This window comes from Lepisosteus platostomus, chromosome 3, assembly GCF_059453375.1.
Source record: "Lepisosteus platostomus isolate fLepPlt1 chromosome 3, fLepPlt1.hap1, whole genome shotgun sequence".
Lineage (NCBI taxonomy): Eukaryota > Metazoa > Chordata > Actinopteri > Semionotiformes > Lepisosteidae > Lepisosteus > Lepisosteus platostomus.
Window position 1 is genome coordinate 24,552,606 of NC_142613.1, and position 26,309 is coordinate 24,578,914.

Consider the following 26,309-nt stretch of genomic DNA (forward strand, 5'->3'; position numbering starts at 1 on the left):
CAGTGGCTTCTAGGTACTGTCATTGCCCAAAGTAATAGGTTGTTTATGCACTCAAATGATCATTAGTATCTTTTAATTACAAGACAATTTAATATATCATAATAACAAGATAATTTTGTATCTCATATCTATGATATACCACAGGAAAAATTATTTACTTGTGCTTCTGTATAATCATCCGCATTGTAATTAAACAAAATCCTGTCTTAATTCACATGGTAATCCTGATTAAGAATATGAGAACAACAGTTACAAACAAGAGGACCTTTTTTGGTTTTTAATAGCTAATTGATCTAAAGATCTAATCTAACCATTCAAAAGCTAGAGTTTCAGCTTCAAGAACATACTGTATCCAAAATGTTTCTTTATATATAGATATGTTAAGAGACCACTTCTGTCGTCTAGAATTTACATGTCCAGGACGTTTTCTGATTGTGACACATTTCTTAGATATACAGTATATCAATCAAGAATGAGCCATATCAGTAAGAAAAAGCATTGGTATTAATAGAGAACATTATTGCCAATAATCAGATGTTGGTTCCATTGAATTACTACATTATTTCTGTTTATACAGTACATGTTTCAATTTAAGAAACATACAGTATACAGTAGTACTGTTAATTTAACATTGGTGTCAGGGCACTATAACACTTTCCTTCACTTACTGTAAGTGATATTAATTAACCTTAATTAATATTAATTTCTAATATTTCTATTTTGATATATTCCCCATTTTTTACTTGCTGGAATGGCCACATAGTAGTTCTATTGTGTTTTCCAGATGAGGAAACTCTATAAAACTGAAGTAGGCAGTGATATTGAAAAGTAAGCAGGGAGTAACTTAACTATGGATCAAGGATGTGATTATGACTACATTATAGATAAAGGTTTGTTTTGAAAAAAAAGAGCAAATTAAGAAGAAATCTAAATATATACCACCTTTACTTACTGTATATTGTTTCATGTTTATTTTTAATTTGTAACATTTTTTTCTAATTGAAACTGCACTTATATTCCAGATTTCACTGAAGGGAATTCTGATGATGGAAACCACCTTCCAGGGTCTGCCTTCTTAGGACATTACTTACCACAGTTTCCACCAGCCCTGCACCTTTCAGTTAAGTCTTATATCTGCAAACAATGGCTAAACAACATTCATCTAGAATAATTAAGCACATACTTGGTTCCAAAAAATATTTTTCAGTTTTTTTTTCTGCATTGTCATACATTTACATTACAACTTCAACTTCAAACTTATTCAAGTGTCAAACTTAGTTAAACATCTCAATGGGCTTTATCTGGTGAAAGAATTGTTACTGTCTTTATCGCTTTATCATATCTTTAACTTTCTCAAAACAAACACCCAAGTAGTAACAGAAAACTTACTATACAAAACAGAAACTATTTGAATAAAATATACTGTAGCTTTTACAGTCAGAGAATAATTATAACTGTATAATGCTGTTCCAGTTCTGCAGTATAAAAGTGGCTCGTGTTATAAACATAAGCATACTGTAGCACTGCGGTCTCTATGGGTTTCTTAGAAGTAATTTCATGTATAATATGCACATATCTACTAAATATAAAAATATTGCAGAATTAAACATTACCTTAAAGGAGTGGGATAGAGCTCAGTGCTGACAATGTACACAATCTCATAACCAAGTGTTATCCCAAGCCTTCCAATTACTGCTATGAATGTCTTTAGCCATGTCATGTCTAAAATAAATTAAAACAAATACATTAATCAATTCATTCAGTTGAATCAGATCGATGCATTTTTTACTTTGGATACTACTGCTTCAAAAGCACAGATATATTTATAAAGAAAACTATTTTGTTTTACTTGATAATGAATGCTTACAAATAAGTTCTGAGTATTATTTGTCCTATTGTTAATTAATATCTAAAGATCTAATTATACAAATAGTTGTTTATTCAATTAATATGTGAATTTAACTCAGAAAAATCAAAAGAAACAAGGAGTTTCCTTGGACACTGGAGATTATTAAAAAAATGCAGTGTTTTTTAGAAAACAGAAGAGGGCACTCAAGAGCTTTGCTAGCTATACTGGATTTATGTTGCCTATTCAATCCTCCGAACTGTAGAGAATATACAGTATATATGTTGTGCATTGCATTTCAATTTTAGATTGCTGGGGGTGAAAGTAATTAGTTTGCTGTACAAGTGAAAGATCTGACTCTTATTAAGTTGTTATTGGTGGTGGTTTTTAATTTTGTAAATATGCTTTTATCTTACATATTTTGGTAATAATAATAATAATAATAATAATAATAATAATAATTGCTTACACTTATATAGCGCTTCTTCTGGACACTCCACTCAAAGCGCTTTACAGGTAATGGGGACTCCCCTCCACCACCACCAATGTGCAGTAGTAGGAATACTGTATGTCACCAGTATGACCATGTATGACTAGATCAGAGTTTGATCTGTCTATTTCCACTGAATAAGGGTGCTGGACTCTCCAGCTCTGTGTTCTCCTCTGACAAGAGTGGCTCTTGTCTCTCTGCCTTATGATTGTATTTGACTATGGATTAAATGTACTGTATTTATGTTTTTGGCATGCCTTTTGTCATACATACAAGATAACCATTTAGGTAATGTGGCCTAAATTTAGTTCAAAGAAATAAAAAGATGTTGTATCTTCTAAGAGAAAGTTTTTGAATTTTTTATTGAAATTTCTCAGTATGGGTACCGTTTCAAAAGTACACCTTTATCACCACTTGTAAGGAGTATAGTGTACAGCTACGCCTTGTGACATGTGACAAACATCATTATGAATTACAGAATTGACAGAATTTCTTGTTTAATTTTATTAGCTTCAAGAGTTAAGAATTACTTCAAACCAAAAACACGTTTCAATATTATCAGCATTTAATAGTGGTTTATTTAGGATAATTATATTGAAAGAAATCTGTTCCTTCTATGAAATTCCGACCACTCCACTTCTTCTGAGTTAGAAAACAGCTATAGACAAAAAAATTGAATTTATGTCATCTGATATCTGCATTGTAACTTTATTAAAATCTTCATGTTTTCAAATATCTTGCTGTTGCTTGTTCTACCTAACCTCAGATTTGCAGACATACAATACTTCCTATTGTAAAAGGGTGTATTTATAAAATAATTCATATATCAATGAAATGCTGATAAAAAGCATCTTCTCAATTTTATCAACAAGTTTTCATTTTATGCATTGACATCTTCTAATTTCTTTATACATGAAGTGAGCTGCATAATATAAACATTATGGTGATATATCACATCAATCCTTTCTTAGAAGAGCAACATAGTCTACAAAATAATAGATGTCTGGAATTCTAAAAATCAGTTCATAAAATAAAATTGAAAAAGCTCACCAGTTGGTATAAAAGCTGTTATTAAACAAGACAATCCTCCAACAATGTTAGATAAAACAAATGGAATTCTTCTTCCAATTCTATCAATAGTCAGGTAAAATATCAATGCTGAAGGAAGCTCTACAATTCCAGAGATGAAGAATTCCAAGTATAAGTTTCCCTTGATTATTCCAATACGCATGACTAGCCCTTGGTAGACCACTGAACTCGCAAACCTGGAATGACAAAAGAACTCAAAACATATTTTTCAGACTTCAGACCAGCTAACATCAAATGTACTCTTTGTTTTCAAGTGTGAAACAATAGAAGTGTTTATTATTTAAATACTAAAAGCAATTAATTTTTTTTTCAAAATAAAGTTATGACCACATGTACAGTAATTATGGGTCACTCAAAATGTATTGCTCTGTATGCTGGCAGCAGTGTTACCACTTGTAGCCTGATCTTTCCACATCTCTTAAGTTAAACAAGACTGGTATTAACATTGACATGGAAGACTTTCTTGTGGTATTGGAGGATAACTAGGTGACACAACTTGGTAGGTTTCTTCCCTCTGGACACAAACTTTGAAATCAGTAAGAACATCAGGGATACTGTGAGGTAGATAGCATCATTCTTGGGATGAGATTTTAAATCAAGAACCTGTCATTTGAGGTGTCATGACACTGGCTAAAAGAGATCTACTCTGGGCCTGTACTATATGGCCTTCATAATGTCTTCCCTTAATTTAATTGTTAAAGAAATTTTTTTCATGCCTAACCCTAAATTGCTGTGTAGTGGGGCTCCTGGTACATAATGGCTATTGTGCATTACCCAGGTCACTCTCTTATATGTAATGTAATTTGAGAGCTTCTGAGATAAAAGACTGTATAAAATGTAAGTAATTATTATTAGAAAAGCAGAGTACAGTAAAACATTTTTGTTTTATCACAGAATACTGTTCTCAAAGCAGTGTAAAATATAGTTTATAACCTACATGAACGCATAGCATGCTTGTATGAATAAATATGTGCCTTTTTTACATTAGTGTGCTTGTTTGTGTTTGATGTGTAAGACTTGCAAAGCAGGAAAAAGCATAGCCATTTTGATCCTGTTAAGAAATGCTAGGGGAAAAAATAGGGAATCCTCAGCCAGGACTTTTATAATCACACAGCCGCTATGGGGCTTTTCAAGCATTACTGACAGATATACAGGCAGGGGCCTACGTACTCAGGCTAACTGTACAGTAATGTATGTTAGAGAGATGGTACACCTCTGTAATAGACCGTCCAGCTTCAATTCTACTGATGTTAAATTCAAATGGTGGAGCCATACTTGATTTTACATTTTACATGTTACAATTACCATATACTGTACTTTTTAACAAGATAACGAGAATGTGATAAAAGTATTCAGAGCAGAGTTTCAGAACAGTGTTTCCCAGTTTTTCTTTGACTGAAGTGAATGTGGACTCCTCAGTCTTAGGCAAATGGGGCAGCTAATTGCAAATTAAGGTGATGTACTGTAATCAACAATTAAAACATTAAACAATTATGAGACAATATTTTTCATAATAAAATGAAATAATAATTAAACACAAATCACATATTTTAAAATTTTAATTATAATCCTATTGTAATGTTAATTTCCATTAACTAAGCTTCCTAAGAATTTAGGAATTATTTAATGCTAAATGTACAAATCAATTTCTTTGTGTTCTGGAACAACTTTAAAAACTTATGTTGCCTCAGAATGTCTCTAGAATTATAGTGCTGTCTGGTCAACATAATATTCAAATCTCTAAAAGGCAGTTGAAAGGTCTGAGCATGATCTTTATTGGTAGAGCATGACATTATGTTTTGTAAATATTATGATTGTGTTTATTTAAACAAAGGTTTAATATTACCCTTTGACTTTTCTTTTTAAAGGCATGTTTTCTTGCTGGAAATCTTTGTGAATATAAACAATTCAGTGAGTCAGCAAATGAGATTTTATCAACTGGATCTTTGCTTCCACATACCTGTACTTTGAAGTTGTTATTAAACAATAGAGGATAAAGGGAATATGGAACAAGCCACCCGGACACATTGTTGAAATCAATACCCTAACGTCTTTTAAAAAATGACTGGAAGAGATCTTTGGATCAATTAACTACTTACTCTCCAAACGAGCTACATGGACCTTTGCTTTCCTCTGGTTTGTAACCATTTTAATATTCTTAGGTTTTCTTACCAGGCATACATTAGTATAAATGTAAATTTCCTTAAATGTGGTGTCCTGAACACATCTAGGGGGGATGGATTATATGCCCTCTCAGGGACAGGCTCTGAAAGTTCCATCTGAAAGTAAAAAGTTTAAAAAGGAGATAAATATTAACTTTATTGCATTTTTAAAACCAGTGTTACAAACTATCTTTAAAAGAAATATCTGAAATTTTAATGGGATTTTTAGCTTGAACAACATGCTTAATGTACAGTACCATCAAATAATACACATTCTAAACATATAAAAATAAGATTTAAATGAAAATAAAACACTGTGATGGGATGTGTCAGTTTTTTCCTCATATTAGTTTTTTTGTTTAGTTTGTTGTTCTAGAACTATCCAGATAGTGTAGAGATGTAGAGATTAAAAACTGAATTTGTAGCATATTATCTAAAATTACCTAAACAGTTTAAATGCTGTATCTATACAACGACTTTGATCTAGAACCTGATACGTTCTGACGCAATTAAAGAGTGTTTTCATTTTAGCATAATGTCTCAGATGAGATGAGAAATAATTATATAAAAAACTATCATTTTTAATTGGAAAACATGTTACTTAAAGCAGACAGCATGGTGGTGCTGTTGTTAACATCGCTGCATCGTTGTGCTGGGGCACTGGCCTATGTGGAACCGTCCTTAAGTGGTTTACCTCCTATTTAACTAACCATTTTCACTATGTTCAAACATCTAATATTTGTACTACTTCATCACTGTCACCAGTCAAATCTGGGGTACCACAGGGATCAGTGCTAAGACCAGTATTGTTCTCTCTGTACATGTGGCCACTAGGTAGGTTAATACGAAAGCATAATATTAAGTTTCATTCCTATGCTGATGACACTCAAATCTACATTTCATTTACACATAATGACAACTCGTCAATTGTCACTTTAGCTAATTGCGTTAACGAAGTAAAGTCTTGGATTTTTGTTACTCAACTCTGATAAAACTGAGGTTCTGTTGTTTAGAGGCAACAGTGTGGATAGGACTGCTATAACCTCAGCATTTAACTCTGAGGGTTTAAAACTTTGCCTTAGAGATTCGGCACGTAATTCAGGCATCATTTTAGACACAGGGCTCTCATTTAACTCTCATGTTAATGCAGTATCGAAGGTGTGCTTCCTACATTGCAAAACTAAGGTATTTTCTTTCCACTCAAGACACAGAAAAACTAATACATGTTTTTGTATACAGCAGATTAGATTACTGTAATACCCTACTATAAGGGAGCACCTGTTGCACCTTCTGTGAGAGTCACTACACATCCACTCACTCGCCACTACATTCTAACATGCACTGTTCACCGCAATCCAACGTCTTTTCCCTTTTTTCCCTACTTAAACCTTTCTGCAGCACCTTTACATGCTCACTATGGAGTTTCACTCACCAGAGCTACTCCTTTCACCTGTTTGTCTAGCAACGTTTTGCATTATGGATACTGCCTTACCACCGACCACTGACCTGCTTCACGATTTGGATATGGAAATCTCTCCCGACTCTTGGTTTGCTAATTTAGCCTCCCCGTCGACTATGCACCTGCCTCATGGATCAGAGTTGGTTTTTGGACTCTGCTCTCTGGAATACGTATTTCTGCCCTCCTTCTTGACCACGGTATTGCCTTACGATTTGGACTTCGGTAACGGAACTCACACTCTCTCAACTTTTCCCTCCAGTCCGCACAGGTCCGAATCAGCCCTACTGGATTCTAATACCTTCAACACCTTACAGCGAATTAAAAACATGGCAGCTAGAATTGTTACCAGGAGTAGAAAGTACGACCACATAACCCCTATACTTAGCTCTCTCCATTGGCTTCCTGTTAGGTACAGGGAAGACTTCAAAATTATTTTACTTACTTATAAGGCTCTCAGAGGTCAGGTACCTGTCTATTTAATGGAGTTGATTAATGCATACAATCCGAGTCAATCTCAGGATTTAAATCCAGACTGAAAACCTATTACTTCAGCCTAGCCTACTCACACCTTACATCATAGCTCGCTCCAACTATGGCTGGTGGAGCTGCTGTACATTACATTGTGTGTCTCAGTGTTGGCCTTCCAGGTAGATACATCTGTTCTGACCAAACTATCTGATTCTCCTCCCCTCAAGGATTTGCTGGTCCACAGAGATCTGCATGGAGTACTGGCACACAGAAGGACATGATGGAAGATCTAATACTTCACATTTAGTACTTTATTTTGGAATTGTATAATCTTAGCATGCCCAGAGGGGTTGGGCAGCCATTTGACCTTGGACCCCTAGAGGATTTTTTCTCCTTACAGAGGAGTTTTTGGCTCCTCTCCTCCATTGTCTTCTGACTTTTTCTCTTTTTGTATTGTAATGTCATGTATTTTCACACAGCTCTGTCAGGTACCTTGGGGCAACTTTGTTGTGAAAGGTGCTATATAAAAATAAATTGAATTGAATTGAATTCAGTTCAATTTCAGACCTAGGGTACGATCTGTATGGAATTTGTATGTTCTCCCCGTGTTTGAGTGGGTTTCCTCCAGGTGCTCTGATTCCCTCTATCTGTCCAAAACCTATTGGTAGGTTAATTGGCTTCTGGGAAAATTTGCCCTGGTTTGAGTATTTGTGTGCCCTATTATGGACTGGAAATGTGACTTGTACCCATTGTTTGCCGGGTTATGCTCTAGTTCTCCTGTGACCCTGAATTGGAAGAAACGTTGGAAAATGGATTGTGCCTGATTACTGTATATAAACATCTGTTTGTTTCTCTGTACGAAGAAACAAACGAGAATAAGAAGCCAAAAGCTACTTGTGAAAAGGGAGATATGCTTAACCAGTGGTTCCCATCTCTGGTCCTGGAGGGCCACCGGATCTTCTGGATTTTGCAGTCAAGTTCTGAATCACAGACACATTGATTTCAGTTTTCTGTTTGGGCATATTTGTAAACTTGCTTTCAGCTGTTCAGATGGGATTTGAAATTGGTATCTTCCCCTTACCAATTGCTAAATTTCAGAATTACATTCAATTGTTCTCTGCAGAAGTAAAAACATTCATTCTGGGAGTATCTCCAGGACCAAGGTGGAAAACACTTTGTTAGTTTCACGAGGAATGACAATGCCCCAAAATCGAAGCGTAACAAACTATTGTGGAGTGAATATTTGGCTTAACCCGCTTGGCTGAGGGCCGACCTCCTGGCCATATTACAAGGAGGCCAGGACCCCCCCACAAGGTAAACAAGGGGTAGCTGCAGAGGTGGAGTTGGGGTGGAGGTGGGATGCAAAAGTCACACGCAAGGGAGAGAGATATCGCATTTGGTATTTATAGTGTTGGGTGGAGGAAAGACGAAGGGAGTGATTGCTAATCACTGACGGCTGGGAATGATTGAGTGTGGTTGTTGTCACACCTGTCCCTCCCGAACTTTAGTTAAATAAACTCCATTTAAGAAAGAAATTAGATACTATACAGATGTAGTGAAACCCTATGAAAACAAAGAAACAATATGAAAAAAGGTTAACTTAAATCAAAGTGGAAATCTGAGGACCAGGTACAGGTACAAGTCCAATGATAACTGTGATTGTGTTGCATTTTATTGTGTAGTGTTAATGAATATAAGTTGCTGAAGATATTTTGATTCAGCATGATAGAAAATAATTACATTTAGAGAAGCTCAACTTAACTTTAAATTCTAATAAAACTGCAAACACCATATGTTTTTTGTTTATTTTGTCAGTGGGGACTTAATTTCACCAGTGGTATAAATTATGGTGAACTAATTTAAAACACAGTGCTATTTATGTTTCATATCTTATGATATGTGTTTCATACCTATTTTCTTCTTCTTTCATACCTTCTTCTTCTTAATGTGTTCCGCATTATTAGTACTTCATCTTCTGTTACTCCATTTACAAAGTAAATGTTACTTAAAGAAATCATTGCACTTCACTGACTTTTTTATACCATACATCTTTATAATGTGCTGCACAGTTGAAAGAAAAGAGATTGTGCCTATACAACCACAATGTTGTAGTGTAACATTCTAAAAAGATTACACTAATGTACATTTGTGTTATCTATGTCACATTTTTAAATCATGGTTATATAGCACCCTTATCCAAGCCTGAAGATGTGCTTACCTCACGGTACTTCTCAGGAAGATTCCTACCATTTCGCTTGGCAATGTGCTCAGCAATTTCCATAGCTTCTTTGGTTCTGTTAAGCGTCAGCAACCATCTTGGAGATTCTGGAATAAACCTTAAGGAGGGTTTGTTCAGGTTCACACCCATTAAGAAAACAAAATATTGATTCCATTTATGATAAGCACATGGAAAAGAAAATAAGGAAGGTTACAAATGAGAGGAGGCTATTTGGCTCATCTAGTCTGTTTGGTACGAAGTTGTTAATTTATTCAAGTATCTCACTCTTGAAAGAAGCCAAGGTTGTTCCACACTCCCACATCTCTTTACATAAAGAATTGCTTCCTGATCTTAGTATAACATTTGCTTATCTACAGTATACGTCCTAACATCTTATATATATTTGCCTTTTTAATTGCTTCATTGTCTGCCAACATGCAAATGTCATCCTGTCATCCTTTATAAAAAGCAGTTCACCATTTCACGTAATACCACAAATTCACTGAATGAACAGAAGACAATTCATGTCATCTGCTTGTTGTTTTCAGCTCTCTCTTTTTATTATGAGTACCATAGTGTCAAGATAAGTTCATCATTGATACTTGGAAAAGTCAGATTTGAAAAAAATAAAGACAATAATTGTTCCTACATTTTTTTTTTCATTTGTTTTTTAAAGTGCTGACCTGTAAGGTTATTCTTCAGTTAGATTAATGATTTGGAATATTTTACCATCTACACTCAATTACAAATTAAATTATGTTGATAATAATTGGAGTAATAAATGTTGCATGATATCTGTTTTAAGTGATATATAAAAGGGTGGAAAGGGTTGCTTGTTAGCATTGCTGCTTGCAGTGCTGGGTACCTTCATTCAATTCCACTCCTGGGGTGCTATCTGTGAGGAGTTTGTATGTTCTTCCCGTGTTTGCATGGGTTTACTCTAGGTGCTCTGGTTTCCTCCCATTGTCCAAAGTGGGTGAGTTAATTGGCTTTTGGGAAACATTAGCCCTAAGTGTAAGTGGGTGCACGTCTGTGTCTGTGTGTGTCCTGTGATGGAGTAGCATCCCTTCCAGGGTGTACCCTGCCTTGTGACTGCTGTTTGCCAAGATAGGTACCAGCTCCCTCACAACCTTGAATGGGAAAAATATGAAAATATGAACCACGTACCAATAGTACAGTAATAAGATGGAGCACGGCAAAGTTATGGCAAGTTGTAACATCTTCCAAGAGGGGATGAGATAAGCAATTCCTGGCAGGATTATAACTCCAATGGTGAAAAATAGCTGAGCAACAATTCCCACCAGCCTCCTGTAACGGGAGCTGACTATTTCTGTAACTGCAAGAAATGAGAATATAGTATTAGTGCCTATGCTCAAGCTGCAGATAAGAGCTCTGTACAATGCAAAGACTTAACTGAACACTTGCAGATAAAGTTTAGCTTTCTTCGTCTTTTAAATAAAATTTAGTTAAAGCTAATATTAGTAATAATTTATGACAAATCTGGAAATCTAGACATGTTTGTAGGGCAGCAGGGTGGTGCAGTAATTTGCATTGCTTTCGTGTGTGGGTTTCCTCCAGGTGCTCCTGTTTCCTCCCACAGTTCAAATACATACTAGAACAGTAGGTTAATTGCCTTCTGTAAAATTTTCCCTGGTGTGAATGTGTACATGTCTCTGTGTGTGTACCCTGCGATGAGCTGATATCCCATTCAAAATGTATCCCACCCTGTGCGTAGTACTTCCTGGGACAGACTTTGGTTTCCCTGCAACTCTGTATTGAATAAGTGGTTATTCAAGGTGAAGTGTGAGATGTTTCTAGAGGCTATAGTATAGTTTATTAGCCTTGTCTTATTGTTTTAGAATGAAAATAAAAATCTGAAAAGTATTGCTTTTTTGGGTTTTGCATGATTTGGTTTTGAATCAAGTGAAAAATTCAGCTGGCAATAGACAAGTGTGCTTTTACAGAACATATAATTGTATAACTAAGAATGTGTTTCATAATCTCAAACAAAATTAAATTAAACTAAACATAGTAGGTCTAAGTGATTTGCACAAGATATGTAGAATAGTACATAATAACAATGTGAATTTGTTGCATTTTAATGCAACATGCTCAGTATATGTGCCATGTGCTTAAAAACATATCCATAGAATAACAACAATCTGTTCATTTGAATTTTTTATTCTTAAAAAAGACCGTCTGATTATGATATTATTATGTGATTATGATCCAGAGTCAGGAATAAACATTAGATGGGGTGCCAGTCCCTTGGAAGGCACATAAACACACATTTACAGTATATTCAGAGATGCCAATTATCCAGGACATCATGTTGTTGAACTATGCGAAGAAACCAGAAAAAAACTCCACAGATAAAATATCAAAATCCACATAGAGTAGAATGTACCCAGGCAGGAATTGAACCCAGATGTCCAGTTAATATAAAGTACTGTAAATATGATTTACTACTCTCCATAGTGTAGCTTTAGTGTTTGTCCACAGTTTAGAGTTGGTTGTCATTTACAAGTTACCTACAATTTTTTTCAGAAAACTTATTTTTAAGTCATAATGATATTTCCATCCATAATATTGGCATGCTTAGTCACTGACTTTATATAATGTTTAATTATAATAAGGCATTCCAGTATCTGTCTTTCACTTTTCTGGCGATTTTCAGGTCTGTGCATCAGTTTATGCTTAACAAAATGTCTTTAGCATGCTAACATATCACAACAGCACACCCCAAACCATACGACACTGATTAATTAGTGCTTGCATTCATCACGGCTGCACAGTGAATGTAAAAGACTCAGTCAAGCATTGAAGATTAGGCAGCAACTAAACAAAACCTTGCACACCCAGGCCAAGCTTTAAGCAGTCCACGTTTTAGATTAATAAAAACCATCCTGCCTTTGAACAATTTATCACTGACATTTCAATCTATGTGTTTTTTTCAGCAAATCCAAAAGGAACAATAACAGTGACATGTTTTGTGGTTATATTAATGGTTTAGAAACTGCAGTTTATCCTTGCCAAAACAGAACAGAATTCTACCAGATAAAGAAAATGCTTGTGCTTGTTGCCTCAGTCCTGCTCATTTGAATGTTCAGTCTTACTTGAATTTGGAATAAATGGTATTCTCACTCCTTATCCTTCAATTGACTGTCAATAGTCCACACTTTTGCTTTTTGTGTGACATCTCAGAGATGGATAATTGAATATTTGTATATCAACTGAAGACAATGTATCATTGGAGAAAATGGAACAAAATGTTTACTTTTTGATTTTATGTTGTGTTTCTACATCATGTCAGGAGATTGTGTGTCTTGAGAAGGCTGAGGAACTTTGGTGGAAGCAAACAAATCCTAGAGTAGGCCTACAAAAGTCTGGTGGAGAGTGTGCTCTCTTTCGACATCTCCACTTGATATAAGAATCTTGGTATAAGATTCCTTTATCAAGATTCCTATAATTCTTTAGAGCTAAACTCTCAAGAATTATAAACATAGGCAGAAACAGCACCAGCTGAACCATGTGTATGCTAAGAGTGTTTGCAGGAAAGCATAATTAATAGTAAATGATTCCTCACACATACTATTCTCCTAATTCCTTTAAAGTCTATTTGGTGTTTTATGTATTCTTCATTTGACTCAGTGAAGGCAAGGAAAACTTATTCTGTATAATCTGAGTAGAGTCTGATTCTGAATATATTTTATTTTTACTAGCTGATTGGTAATGAGCCATTGACAGTGTTAGATTTGCTTGTTTTTTATATAGAGCTTTCGTATGTGAATTTCCTTTCACATAAATTTTATTTTTTTGTTGTTGTATCAAAATTTTATAATGTTTATTTCTCTGCTGTAAATGTTTTAAAAAACAAGAAAAATCTATTATTTAACTGGGTAAATTGATGTTATGCTGAGTCACTGCCTGTGTACTCTGAAGAAAACACGTTAACAGGAGCTTCAAGTGGACTTCGCAGTGAGCCTGTCATGAGTTATTTTGTTTTACCACTCACAAGATTGTTAGTATTGTTTTGTTTTTGTGCAAGGAAGATTTTTCATCCCACCCAAATTTCCCTGATTAAAGCATTTGGAATACAATTTCCACTTCTAGGCAATACCCAGCCAAATGTGAAAAACTGTGTAATTGAACCTGGATACTATATATCTTCTATCTATCTCCTTAATTAATTCTTACCTAGCACATATGAAGTCATCCATGCTCCTTTCCCAAAGATTCCTTGGATTGCTCGGAAGACCAATATAGCAGTGTAGTTTGGGGAAAAGATTGTTCCTACACCAGAAAGAGCTAGTCCAAAAATAGAGAAAAGGAAACACACCTTTCGACCAAACCTGAAAGATAAAGTAATTGCAAAAAGTTTATTTAATCATAATAATTCTTGTATGTATGAAAGCCTTTAATATCTGTCTATTTCGGAGTAGCTGTGTAAGTATACATTAATACTTTAAATTACATAATACTACGTCACATTTAATTTTTCACAAAAGCTATTAATTTAGATGAAGTAATTTGTCATTTATACCCATTTTAACCTGTTTCCATAATTATTTCTAATGTTCTATGTGTCTACATCATTTATTTGCTGTTTTTCACAGATGGGGATGATTGTTTTTTATCAACTCAAAGATGACTGATCAGGCTAATGCAAGACCTGGACATTTTCTGGTACTGTAGGCTGGGCAGGGGTACTGTAGGCTGGGCAGGGGTTGTTTTGGGAGTACAATGCTGTGCAAAGGTATTCAGATCCTTTCCGTGCTGTCCCATTTTGTGAATTTACCAAGTGACTTAATCTATATCTTATTGACAACATTAGCATTCAAACTGAAGACTTCTAAATTAAGATATGTTACAGCAAAAACTAATGAGACAAAACTGAAATATGCTGATTACTCAATATGTAGTGGAAGCACCTTTGGCTGCACTTTCAGTCATAAGTCTCTATTAACTTTACACATGTGCAATTGTTCCCCATTCCTCCAGATTTGCTCAAGACCTCAATCTCAAATCATATGGGGAGTGAGTTTCTCACAAATTCTCAACAGGTTGTTAGGACTTTGACTGGGTTACTTAATCTGTTGCTTGTCAGGATAAGCTCCAGCTCCCTTGCAACCCTCTATTGGATAAAGTGATTAAGAAATGGATGTATGGATTTGCATGTAAATTTCAATTTATCCTCATCACTAACAAGCCTTCCATTCCCTGCTAAGGAAATGTATTTTTATAACATGATGCTGCCTACACCACGCTTCACTGTAGAGGTGGTGTTAACTTGACATATGCTGTGTTTGGCCTGCACTGAATGTAATGCAATGAGTCTCATTTAACCACAACCATTTTTGACACATTTTTACAGCATCAATCAGGTGCTTTACTGCACGCTCCATAGAGGATATGAGATGTTTTTTTCACTCTGCCATAGAGGAAAGCTTGGTAGAGAGATAGGGATATTGTTGACTAATGCATATTTTCTCTTATTTCAACTATCAAAATATGTACCTCTTTAAAAGCTGCTGTTTGCCTCTCAGTGGTGTCCCTCACCAGTGTCCTCCTTTCCCAACTGCTTAGTGGAGAGGAATCTAATCTAATGTCTGGGCGGTACGATGCACCTTCTGTTTTTGGTGATTGAGTGGTGCTTACTGGGATACTCGACAGCTAAAATATTTTTTGTATACTTCCCCTGGCCTGTGCTTTTTAATGACTTTATCCCTTAGTAGCTGAATTCTTGATTGAAATTCATTCCCTGATCAAGATAGCCCAGGAAGGCTGTGTTTTTTAAATGAAATCATGAGAACCACTATAATGTCACACAGAAGGATTTTAACTTATTGTGTAGTTTGCTATCTTGTGTTTGCCCCAGCAAGGTGTTTAATTATGTAAGAGATAGATACTTTATTGATCCCGTGAGGAAAATTGCAGTGCAACAGCAGCTTAACACAGACAACACAGCCACAGTGTAACGAATGATACAATAATAATAATAATAATAATAATAATAATAATACAATACATAAATTATTATGATAGTGCAAGCCAAGGCTTTGGTCAGGGCCATATTTGAGAGTGAAAATTGGACGAACCTGGCTTAATTGCCTAATTAGTATCCTCTATAACAGGAAAATGTAACATTTGATTTTGTAATGGTGAGTTTATTTGGGAGTGTTAATTTGGACTGCACCCGTTCAATCCCTCCTGTTATTTTCCCAAAGATTGAAGATTGGGACAATAGGAAAGGAAGACAAGCTGGAGTGATTGTGTAAGGCATGGACTGGTCTTGAGATTGCACAAGCTGTACATCACAGGATCCCGAAGGGGTTCCACAAACCAATAACAGTGACAAACCATAGAAACACGTGTTCTTGAACTGGTGATGTCTCTGGGTTTCATGATATTGTCTGGGGTTTGGCATTCATCACAGAATACGTATGCAATCATGACATTTAATTGTTCACGTCTTTTTGTTTTTAGCTTTGAATCTGTGGAGAAGGATGTTTGGATTAAAAAAAATATATAACTTCAAAGCATCATGCCTGCAAACTTTAAAGCAACAAAATGTAAAAACTGTGCAAGGTGCTTTATCTGGTTGTGTACTGAATCATCCAGTCATTGTAGATCTTCTAAGGGTAATCCTTATTATGACACATTTCTGTCTAAAAGTGCTAGGTTCATTCCCAAATATTCTTCCTCTGCCTATTTCAGTTAAGAACCATGATCTACATGTAGGTGATGATGTGAGTGATATGACTAACACAATGAAGTTGAATGCAGATGTTCATAGCTTCTGTTCTTGTTTGGAAGATAACATAAATGCTGATGTGACAGTGTGTCTTTCCTACTTGATATGTAAAATCTTCTACAAACAACCTTGGTAATGAGATTTCAGTCTCCTGTATGTTGATGATGTTTTAACCACCAAGGTTGGAATGATGACTGTATGGTAGACTGTCAGTTTGATGTCAATTTGATGTTGCTATCCTCAAATACCCAAGTTTCTCACAGAATCAAGGCTGCAGTTACAGATTTCAGGTGAGAGGGCATGTGCATCTTCTGAATGTTACATATAAGTGCTATTTTCTCATATACCTTTGAATATATAAAGTGATCAATCTCTGTTAAGGCATATACTGCACCATCATCAGACTATTAGAGTTCAATGGGTTGTTGTAAGTTTTGGCGTGTGTACTTGGTACAGTATGTCAGCTTCATTAGAGATTCCTATGGAATATGGTGCTCAGAAATATTAATAATAGAGCTGGAGTTGATAAACCCTGTGTTTTATCAAATGATAATCTGGAATAACAAAAGACTCTGTAATGGATTACAGATTCCATAAAGCAGACAAAGGATGCTGATGAATTTTGGAGGACATCCACACTCCAGGAGGATTATTCAGTGTGCCTCACATTTCAAAGCCTTTAAAGCCTTTGACAAGTCAAAAAATGGTCATTAGAAACGTCTGTGTTGCTCATTCTTATTATTTTTTTAATTGATGAGATCAATTTGAAGGTTTCATTCTGATGCAGTCTTCATTTGCTATTGTCCAGCTTTTGAGAAATTCTGGGAAGCACATCTTTCTTTTCCTGTTCTGCTATTGAGAACTTAGTTCCCAGTGCCCTTTTGATGGGAGATGTTGGAATCCTAATAAGCTTTCACGATTAACTGAAGTTTCTCCAGGCCTGAAGAGGTCCTTTCAAGTTCAAGTTCAAGTTCAAGTACCTTTATTGCCATTTGCACGAATAGTGCATTGGAAATCTTACACGGTTTCTCCCAGTCAGAAAACATAAAAACAAAAGGGTAAACACAGACTATGTGCAGGACACTATATACACAAACTGTAAAAAGACTATACACAACCTGTACACACCATTATGCAAAAAATTGCACATAAAAAGAATGGCTCCTAAGTTACACATAATAAAAGACATTGTGCCTACGGAGCTGAGGTAGATATGGGCCTACTATATGAAATGCTGGTGTGCATGTCCTTGGCAATCAGGCACACTGTTCTTGGGAAGAAACTGTTCATAAACCTGTTCCTTCATGTCTTAATGCTCTCTGGCCTGCAACACCGAAGGTTATGTCTAGTGTCTCACCAGGTAAACAGACTTGAGTGCGTCTTTGAGGATAGGGTGAGCCTTGCTCCTGCAGGAGGATGTATCGAGATTCTCCAACGATGGAAGTTCTGTTCCAAAAATGTGTTCAGCTGTTCTAATCACTCTGTTCAATCTGGAGGACGCATTTGTCCTTCTGGGTAGCACCGCCGAACCACACTGTACTATCTCTAGCCAAAATGCTCTCAATGGCACCATGGTAGAAACTAACCAGTGCTTTTTTGTGGAAGCCGTTTCTCTTTAGGCACCTCAGAAAGTACAGATGCTGCTGAGCTTTACCTTAACACTTTACCTTGTTAACATTGACTGTACATTCTTTACTCAATGCTCAGGTTTCATGCTATAGATCAGGGGTGGACTTACAGTATGGGTGTTCATATACACTAGATGAGGTGTGGAAGATTGTCTTTTGAAAAAACTGATTTGAAGTAACCCATTAATTTTACCATTGTCCATACTCATGCAAAGGAAATAATGAGAAAAAGATTACATAAAACAAGTTTGCAAAGTTTTAAAGGTCTACGTTGATTGTAAAGTTTGTAAAATGTTATTTTTCAACTGCCAGCTTTAGCTATGAGTCTTATTTAATGAATTGCATGCTGAATTCCAGCTAGTAATTTCCCTTGGCTATCAGTAAGGACAGTTCAACACATTTGGCTTGTGATTTTATTAATTTGGCAAAGACAAGGCAATTGCAAATGATGGCTCTTTTTGTATGCTAAGCAGTCATTCAACCTATTTTTATGTATTTTGTGGAGAAATAAACTAAAACCATCATTCTTGTTTAACTGTTAACAAACTGAATGTTTAATAATTGCAGAAGAATGAGTAGAAAAGTATCCTATGCTTACCTGTCTGCCCCATATCCAATGACTATAGCTCCTAACAGATAACCCATATTCAGGAAAGCTTGGTTGAGGTCTGCCTTCCATGCATCTTCACAAACAAGTTCATACTGCAGAGAAGAAACGAACAATTGTAAATAATATATGAAAAAAGTGTAAATCGCAATCTAGAGTACTACCTGTATATGCTAGTAACAGCAGTTAATTAGTAAATAATGTGACAGTTGTCAAATCAAAAAGTGAGAGCATCATGATTCTCCTACTAAAATTGTGATAAGACATTTTTACATGTAATTTTTATGTTCGGTATGAAATTATATATTAAGTTATATATTATTAATTTTAAAATATTAATGTGTGGTAGCTATACTCATGTTAAATATTTATATTTAATATCTAGAATAAAGTAGTAAAGTTTTTTTTGCTAATTATTGTCATGTTAGCCCATATTTACAGTACAAAATTACCTGGTCTTTGACTTCTGCAACATTAGATTGACAGCATTTCCTTTTGCATTTTAAGTCTGTCAGAAGTACTGTTCTTCAACATTACTAGAACTATGGCAAGCACACTTTTTATTGTGAAAGTTTTGGGTTTTTTTCTTTTTCCAAAACAAAATAGAATAAAACAGAAAAAAAAACTAACATCTCCACACCACAACATACCCGCCTTCCACTAGCCATCCCCACAGTGTTACTCTCTTACAAGCTTTTAACTGAAGACCCAACAAACAGCAGCAAAGAGCAACATTGTACCCCCTGCAAATAAAGCTTTGTCTACTGTACAGTATGTCAGCAATACAAAACTCAACATTTCCCCACCAGCATCCCGGCTCCCAGCAACTTTCAATCTGCATTCAAACAACCAGGCAGATTGTGTTTGCCACTGTGAGAGGCACAAATGTCTGTAATTCTCCAGCGACAGAACATAAAAGTGGGGGGCTGGTCCCGTCTTAGAAACAGAGTGGTGTTATGGACCTGATGCTCTGGTATTTGGTTCTGGGATATACAGTATTTATATAAATGTTTTCCTCTGGTCCTATAATTGTCACACCCCACACTCTCCCTTGCAAACACCATTACATTCCCAAACCCAGTGTTTCACGATCTCATTCCTAACTGAACCCATCACATTCTCACGGGCACCTGATTCCACAAATTGTCACTCCTGGACCAATTATCCAACCATGTCCCTTTCCCTTCAGTATTTAAAGTTCCCTCATGCACCAACCCATGCTCACTATTGAGAAGCCTCCCGTAGTATTCTCTTGTGCGCGTTTCAACCTTTTTGACCGATCTCCCAGTTCCTAATCTTTGCTCCTGCCTTTTTCTACCATGCTCTTTGGATTTTGTTTTTAGGATTGTCTTTCTCGGATTTTACTGGTTACCAGACTCTTTGCTTCTCCAATCAACCATGCCCCTGGATTACGTGGTTTGGATATTGTCCCTGTGCTACTCTACATTCTACAGGATTCACGGCTACACATAAGGTTCCCCCCGTTCTACCAATCGGTTCCCTGACAATAATGCCACGACATTGATATACAGCTTGATGGTGACTACTCTTTGAAATGAAAAGACATGTTAGTTTATCTATGTAACAGAAGAGTAGCCATTAAGCTTCTCAGGCCAGGACTATTCTTTCAAGGGTTCAAAAATGAAAGAGTAAGAGGAAAAATCATGCTAGCCCAATATTTTTACAGTGCAGGAGCATTACACCCCTTCCTGGTCTGCTGGTAGCATACATATATGCATCAGTCCCTCACATTGCCGGAAGCAATATCACATCTCTTTTTGATTCTCCTCCAAAACAGTTACTTCCTTTATAAACAGCACCAGCTGCTGGCAGCCAGCCTTTACTGTGACTGATCTAGCCACTGCCCCAGTTGGCACTTCAGTTGCTAACATACAGCTGCTTTTTCAGTCAGTAGCTTACCTCTGCAGTGATTGCTTCAGTATATAACAGTGGGCACCCAGTCTCTGCTGCGGCATTAACAAGCTCACCAGTCCATGATTGGTCAGCAGCCAATCCCTGCTTTAAGTTATACAGTTTTGGACTGCTATAAGACTACAGTCAATCAACACCCCAGCCTGCAGCGATGATGTTACAAGTTCTATTCTATTACAAGTTGGCACAGTGTGCTGTGATCTCTTCAGCCTCACCGGCCTGCTACAAGTTGGTGGTCAACCTCTGTTGTGACTTCTAGTGCTACCTTTTCCACTATGAGCTGGCAGCCAGTCCATGTACCAGCCTGCTGTGGTCTCTTCAGTTTTACCAACCTGCTGCAGTCCGTACAGCTTCATCAGCTCCTATGCGACTTCTGTAACTTCACGCCCTTCTAAAAGTCAGTAGCCTATTTCTGCTCTTTTTTCTAAAGCCTCTCCAGTCTGAGTCAGCAGTCTGTCACCATACCAGCCAGCTGCCACAACCACAGCCATTCTGCTCTGCTATAAACTGTCAGCTTGTCAGCATCACCAGCTTGTTGCAGTTCCTAAAGCTTCACCAGCTCCACTGTGACTTCTATGGCTTTACCAGTCCACCTTATGTTGGCAGCTCATCTCTGCCATGACTTCTACTGCCGCCCTAGTCCTTGGGCAAACGATCATTGCATCAGCCCGCTTCAGTTATGCTTCACCAGCCTCAAGTGGTTTCTACAGCCATTCTGGTCTGCTACAAATTGGTATCACGTCACCTGCATGCAACCATTTCTCTAATGGAACCCTGCACTGGTCCCAGTCCTCAATGGAGTGCAGTGTTCAACTGGTCCAGGGTGCACCTTCTGAGGTCTGCTCTGACAGCTCTCTCTTGGCCTGGTCTCTGGAGTAGATCCTCCTGAAGAGCACAAGCCTTGATGTGCCCAGCTCCTGACATGCTTCCCTTAGATGACAAGCTTCCTGTCTTGTCTGGCTCCAGATGTAGGCTCTCCAGTTTCCACACTAGCCTACTGCAGCTTCCACAGCTTTACTGGTCTACCAGTTGGCAGTTGATTTCTGCTGCAACTTTCACAGCTACTCTGGTCTGCTGCAAGCTGGTAGCCAGTGGCAGTTACAGCTTTTACCAGTCGACAGACACACCTATAGTTATTAATGCGACTTTGGTCGACTTACAAGTACACAACCGGTTACTACACTGTTCAGCCCAATCCAGGGTGTACCTCCTGGAGTCTGCAGGAGGAGCCCACTGACAATACACTCTTGGCCTGGTCTCTGGAGTAGACCCCCCCCAGAGGACCCTCCCTGATCAGTATGGCTCCTTGCATGCTCCCAGTTGACCACCCCAACAAAGTGTATTCTGCTTGCCCAGCTCCAGGTATGGACCCTTCACCTTGATTCAGCAGTCAGTCTCTGCAGCAACTGCTATGGCACTACTAGCTATCACTATCAATGTCTGGTGTGACTAATATGGTAATGCTGGTCTATTGCTAGACGCTCACGCCACAACTTATCTTCCTATCGCCTTTCACTCCCATCACTACTTTAACCCTCCTCTTTTCCCCTACCATCGCTCACTATTTCAGATTCTCCCTGGAGCTCCGTAGTGCACGTACCCTTCTTCAAAAGCTTGTACTCTTTCTTCCTTCCTGACTCTCGCTAGTTACTGACCACGTTTCTGCCTTAGCATTTTTGGATTGGTTGCTTCGCTGTATTGTCTCTACCCGGTCTCGACTATAACCTGCCCTTTGGATTTCGGATATTAGGACTTGTGTTTCTTTTTTGGTAGCCTTCTATTTGGACTTCCTACTAATAAGCCAACTTGAGCCCTGCAAAGGGTCCTTAGTTTCTGCATTTCATAATTGCTAACAAAATCTTCCGCTAAGAAATCACCAGTGAAGCTTCTTAGCAGCTGAGGCGTATTTTTCTTTTGTTAATTTAGTTCACACTGTGAACCCATTTTTATCTTGGAACTTCCAAGGTGTTTTATGTCTACAAAATAAAAGGCAATCTTGTACTTTGACTGCAACACTTCCCAACTTCCCAACCAGTTTAGTGTGCTCAGCCTGTAACATCTGCATACACATTTTTTTAAATTAATATTTTACTTAAAACTTAAATGCACAAACTTAAAACCCCTAAAGATAAAATAAATTACAGAAATTACAGTAAATGTCAGCAAAAGCCAAAGAGAAAAATCTGAAACGTTGATTTCACCATTATTCAGACCTGTGGACAGAATATGTGGTGGAATCACATTTGGCTTTAAATTCAGATGCGTGACACAGTGAAACTTTTGCTTTTTGGGGGGGAGTTTGCTCAAGATCACTAAAGGTGCATAGGGATTCTTTATAGACACCAGTTTTCAACTTTTTCACGTTTTTGAATGCGCAGGGATTTTCAATAGGATTAAAAAAAGGACTTAAACTGGGCCGCTAAAGAACACTCACTTTAATATCCTAAGCCACTCCAGTATAGCTTTTGCTTTGTGCTATGGGTGATTGTCGTGCTACAAGGTAAATTTGTGTGCCAGTTTTAGGTCTGATGCAGATTTTGATTGGTGCACTACAGTACTGTTAGGAATCCCTGGTGGGTAGATACAAGGATCCTGTGCAGACGCAGGCACGGGTAGTAGATGAGGCAGGCGAACAATCCAAAACGAGAGGCAAGGTCGTTGTCAAAAGGCGAAAGGCAAATCGTAATCCAGGGAGATCTCGGGTAGCAAACAGTCCGAGGCGAGAGGCGAGGTGCAAAGTCGAAAAGGCAGAAGGGGTGTCCAAAAACCGGAATAAACGAGGTACGGGGGAAAAAACACCAGGTAGAGCTCTCAAGGAGTAGACTCAATACCGAGCAGCGGGAAGCAGGTGAAGAAGGTATAAATAGTACTGCGCACCGCACGGTGGAGTGTGAGCAGGTGGTTTAACTCGTGCGGCGGCGTTTGTTAATAATCACCCGCTGCTGGGGCTGATTAGCTCGCTTACGAGTTGGTCTTGACTGCCTAGTGGTCTTGACAGTACCCCCCCCTTCACGGGCGGCTCCCGACGCCCGAGACGGCCGATCGGGATAGTTCCTGTGGAAGTCTCCGATTAGCGTAGGGTCCAAAATATGCTTCTCCGGAACCCAAGATCTTTCTTCAGGGCCATAACCCTCCCAGTCAACCAGATACTGAAGGGTACCGCGGTTCCATCTGGAGTCGAGGATCTTGTGGACTGTATATGCCTGGTGCCCCAGAATGCGACGCGGGGGTGGCGGGCGACGTTGGGGAGCAGCAAGAGGTGAGCGGTAGCAGGGTTTCAGGAGGGAGACGTGGAAAGACGGGTGGATTTTAAGGGCGGGGGGAAGTGCAAGACAGAAGGTAACTGGGGTGATCCGGGAGAGTATCCTGAAGGGGCCGATATACCTAGGCCTGAGCTTCTTGGAAGGCAGGTGTAGAGGTAGGTTCCTAGTTGATAGCCAAGCAAACTTTCCTCTGCGAAAATGGGGGGCTGGTCTGCGGTGTCGGTTAGCGCATTTGGCCTGGCGCTGGGTTGACTTGGTGAGAGCTGTCCTCGCCATTCTCCAGGTCCTCCGTAGCTTGGAAATATATTGACGCACCGACGGCACAGCCGTGTCCGGAGGGGTGACAGGAATGAGAGTGGGTTGATAACCTAGAGAATAGAGGAAGGGAGAGAGACCTGTGGAGGAGGAGGTAAGAGAATTATGGGCATACTCTGCCCGGGGAAGTAGCGATGACCAGTCATCCTGCGAGTTGGAGGTGAAAGCTCTCAAAAAGGTAAGGAGGCTTTGGTTGGTCCGTTCCACCTGACCATTGGCCTCAGGATGATAACCCGAAGTCAGAGATACATGGGTCCCTAAAGCTTGGCAGAACGCCTTCCAAAAGGCCAAGACAAATTGAGGTCAACTGTCTGAGACCACATCGTCAGGCAACCCATGTATCCTAACGACCTTTTGCACAAACAGTGACGCCATTTCCTGGGCTGTGGGCAATGCTGGGAGGGGGACGAAATGGGCTGCCTTGGAAAAACGATCAGAGATCACCAAGATTACCATATGACCTTGACTGCTAGGAAGGTCCGTAATGAAGTCCACAGCTATGTGGGACCAAGGGCGGTGTGGGATTGGAAGAGGGTGAAGGAGACCGGTCTTCTTGGCACGCGGAGTCTTGATCCTGGCACAGACTGGGCAAGCTCGGACGTACTCTGCAGCATCTGATCGCATAGAAGGCCACCAGAAATCTCTGGTGAGTAGATCCAGAGTGCATCTGCAACCGGGATGGCCTGCAAACCGAGAGTCATGCCCCCATTGCAGGACAGCAGAACGCAAGTTGTCCGGTACAAAAAGCTTATCCGGGGGGCAGCACAAAGGAACTATAGCTCCTTTGAGGGCACGTCTGATCTGATCTTCAATAGAGCAGTGGATCACCCCGAGGATTCTGTTAGATGAAATGATTGGTTCCGGTGTGTAGTCCAGATCCGGGGGATCATGGAGCTGAGAGAGAGCATCAACCCTCCCATTCTTAGAGCCAGGCGTATAGGTGATAACAAAATTAAATCGATAAAAGAAAAGAGACCAACGGGCCTGATGGGAATTGAGGTGTTTGGCCAACTGAATGTAGGCCAGGTTCTTATGGTCCGTGATAATGACAAAGGGGTGATGAGCCCCCTCCAACCAGTGTCTCCATTCCTCCAGGGCCAGCTTGATAGCTAGGAGTTCACAATTACCGACATCATAATTAACCTCGGCAGGGGAGAGCTTCCTCGAAAAGAAGGCACAGGGATGTGGAATGTGCTTATCCCCGTGGCGCTGGGAGAGGACTGCCCCAACCCCATAGGCTGAGGCGTCAACCTCCACAATGAATGGCTGAGAGGGATCCGGGTGCCGTAGAAGTGGTGCCGAACTGAATAGTTGTTTTAAGTGTAAAAAAGCCTGGTTAGCCTCCGGGTTCCATTTACCCAAGCCTGGTCGATTGCGGGTTAGTGCTGTGATAGGCGCCACGACGGAGCTAAAGTTCCGGATGAAACGTCTATAGAAGTTGGCAAAACCAAGAAAACGTTGAATTTGCTTTAAGTTACGAGGGGCTGGCCAGTCATTGATGGCTGCCACCTTAGCAGAGTCCATCTCTACACCAAATGGGGAAATGATGTAACCCAGAAAATGAATTTTAGAGGTGTGGAAAACGCACTCCTCAAGCTTGGCGTAGAGTTTGTTGTTAATGAGTCTAGTCAGGACCTCCTGGACGTGGTGGACATGATCCCTAGGGTTGGCAGAAAAGATGAGGATATCATCCAGGTAAACCAAAACAAAATTCCCAATAATGTCCCTAAAGATGTCATTCATGAATGACTGGAAGACCGCCGGGGCATTAACAAGACCAAAAGGCATCACCTGATATTCATAATGTCCATGGGTGGTCATAAAGGCCGTCTTCCACTCATCCCCTTCACGTATCCTGATTAGGTTGTAAGCCCCCCGTAGATCTAATTTCGAGAAGATGGAGGCTCCCCGTACGGACTCCAAAGCGGCTGGAATTAAAGCCAGGGGGTAACGATGTTTGACCGTAATGGAGTTCAGTCCTCTGTAATCAATACACGGCCGCAAGGAGCTGTCCTTCTTCCCAATAAAGAAGAACCCCGCACAGGCTGGAGAAGAGGAGGGACGAATGAATCCTGACT

At 38.7% G+C, this 26,309-nt stretch overlaps 1 protein-coding gene across 1 annotated transcript in view; it reads right to left on the bottom strand.

The window, feature by feature from the left end:
* The window catches only part of LOC148674688 (solute carrier family 22 member 3-like), a 48,505-nt gene that overhangs the window by 16,403 nt on the left and 5,793 nt on the right, over positions 1 to 26,309 (bottom strand). Inside the window, exons 2-8 of the mRNA XM_088625098.1 lie at positions 18,713 to 18,816; positions 13,930 to 14,084; positions 10,900 to 11,068; positions 9,733 to 9,850; positions 5,598 to 5,704; positions 3,387 to 3,601; positions 1,614 to 1,722 (exon numbers count right to left, since the gene is read on the bottom strand). Of these exons, the coding sequence (XP_088481224.1) occupies positions 1,614 to 1,722; positions 3,387 to 3,601; positions 5,598 to 5,704; positions 9,733 to 9,850; positions 10,900 to 11,068; positions 13,930 to 14,084; positions 18,713 to 18,816 (977 nt within the window). The remainder of the gene's footprint in view (positions 1 to 1,613; positions 1,723 to 3,386; positions 3,602 to 5,597; positions 5,705 to 9,732; positions 9,851 to 10,899; positions 11,069 to 13,929; positions 14,085 to 18,712; positions 18,817 to 26,309) is intronic.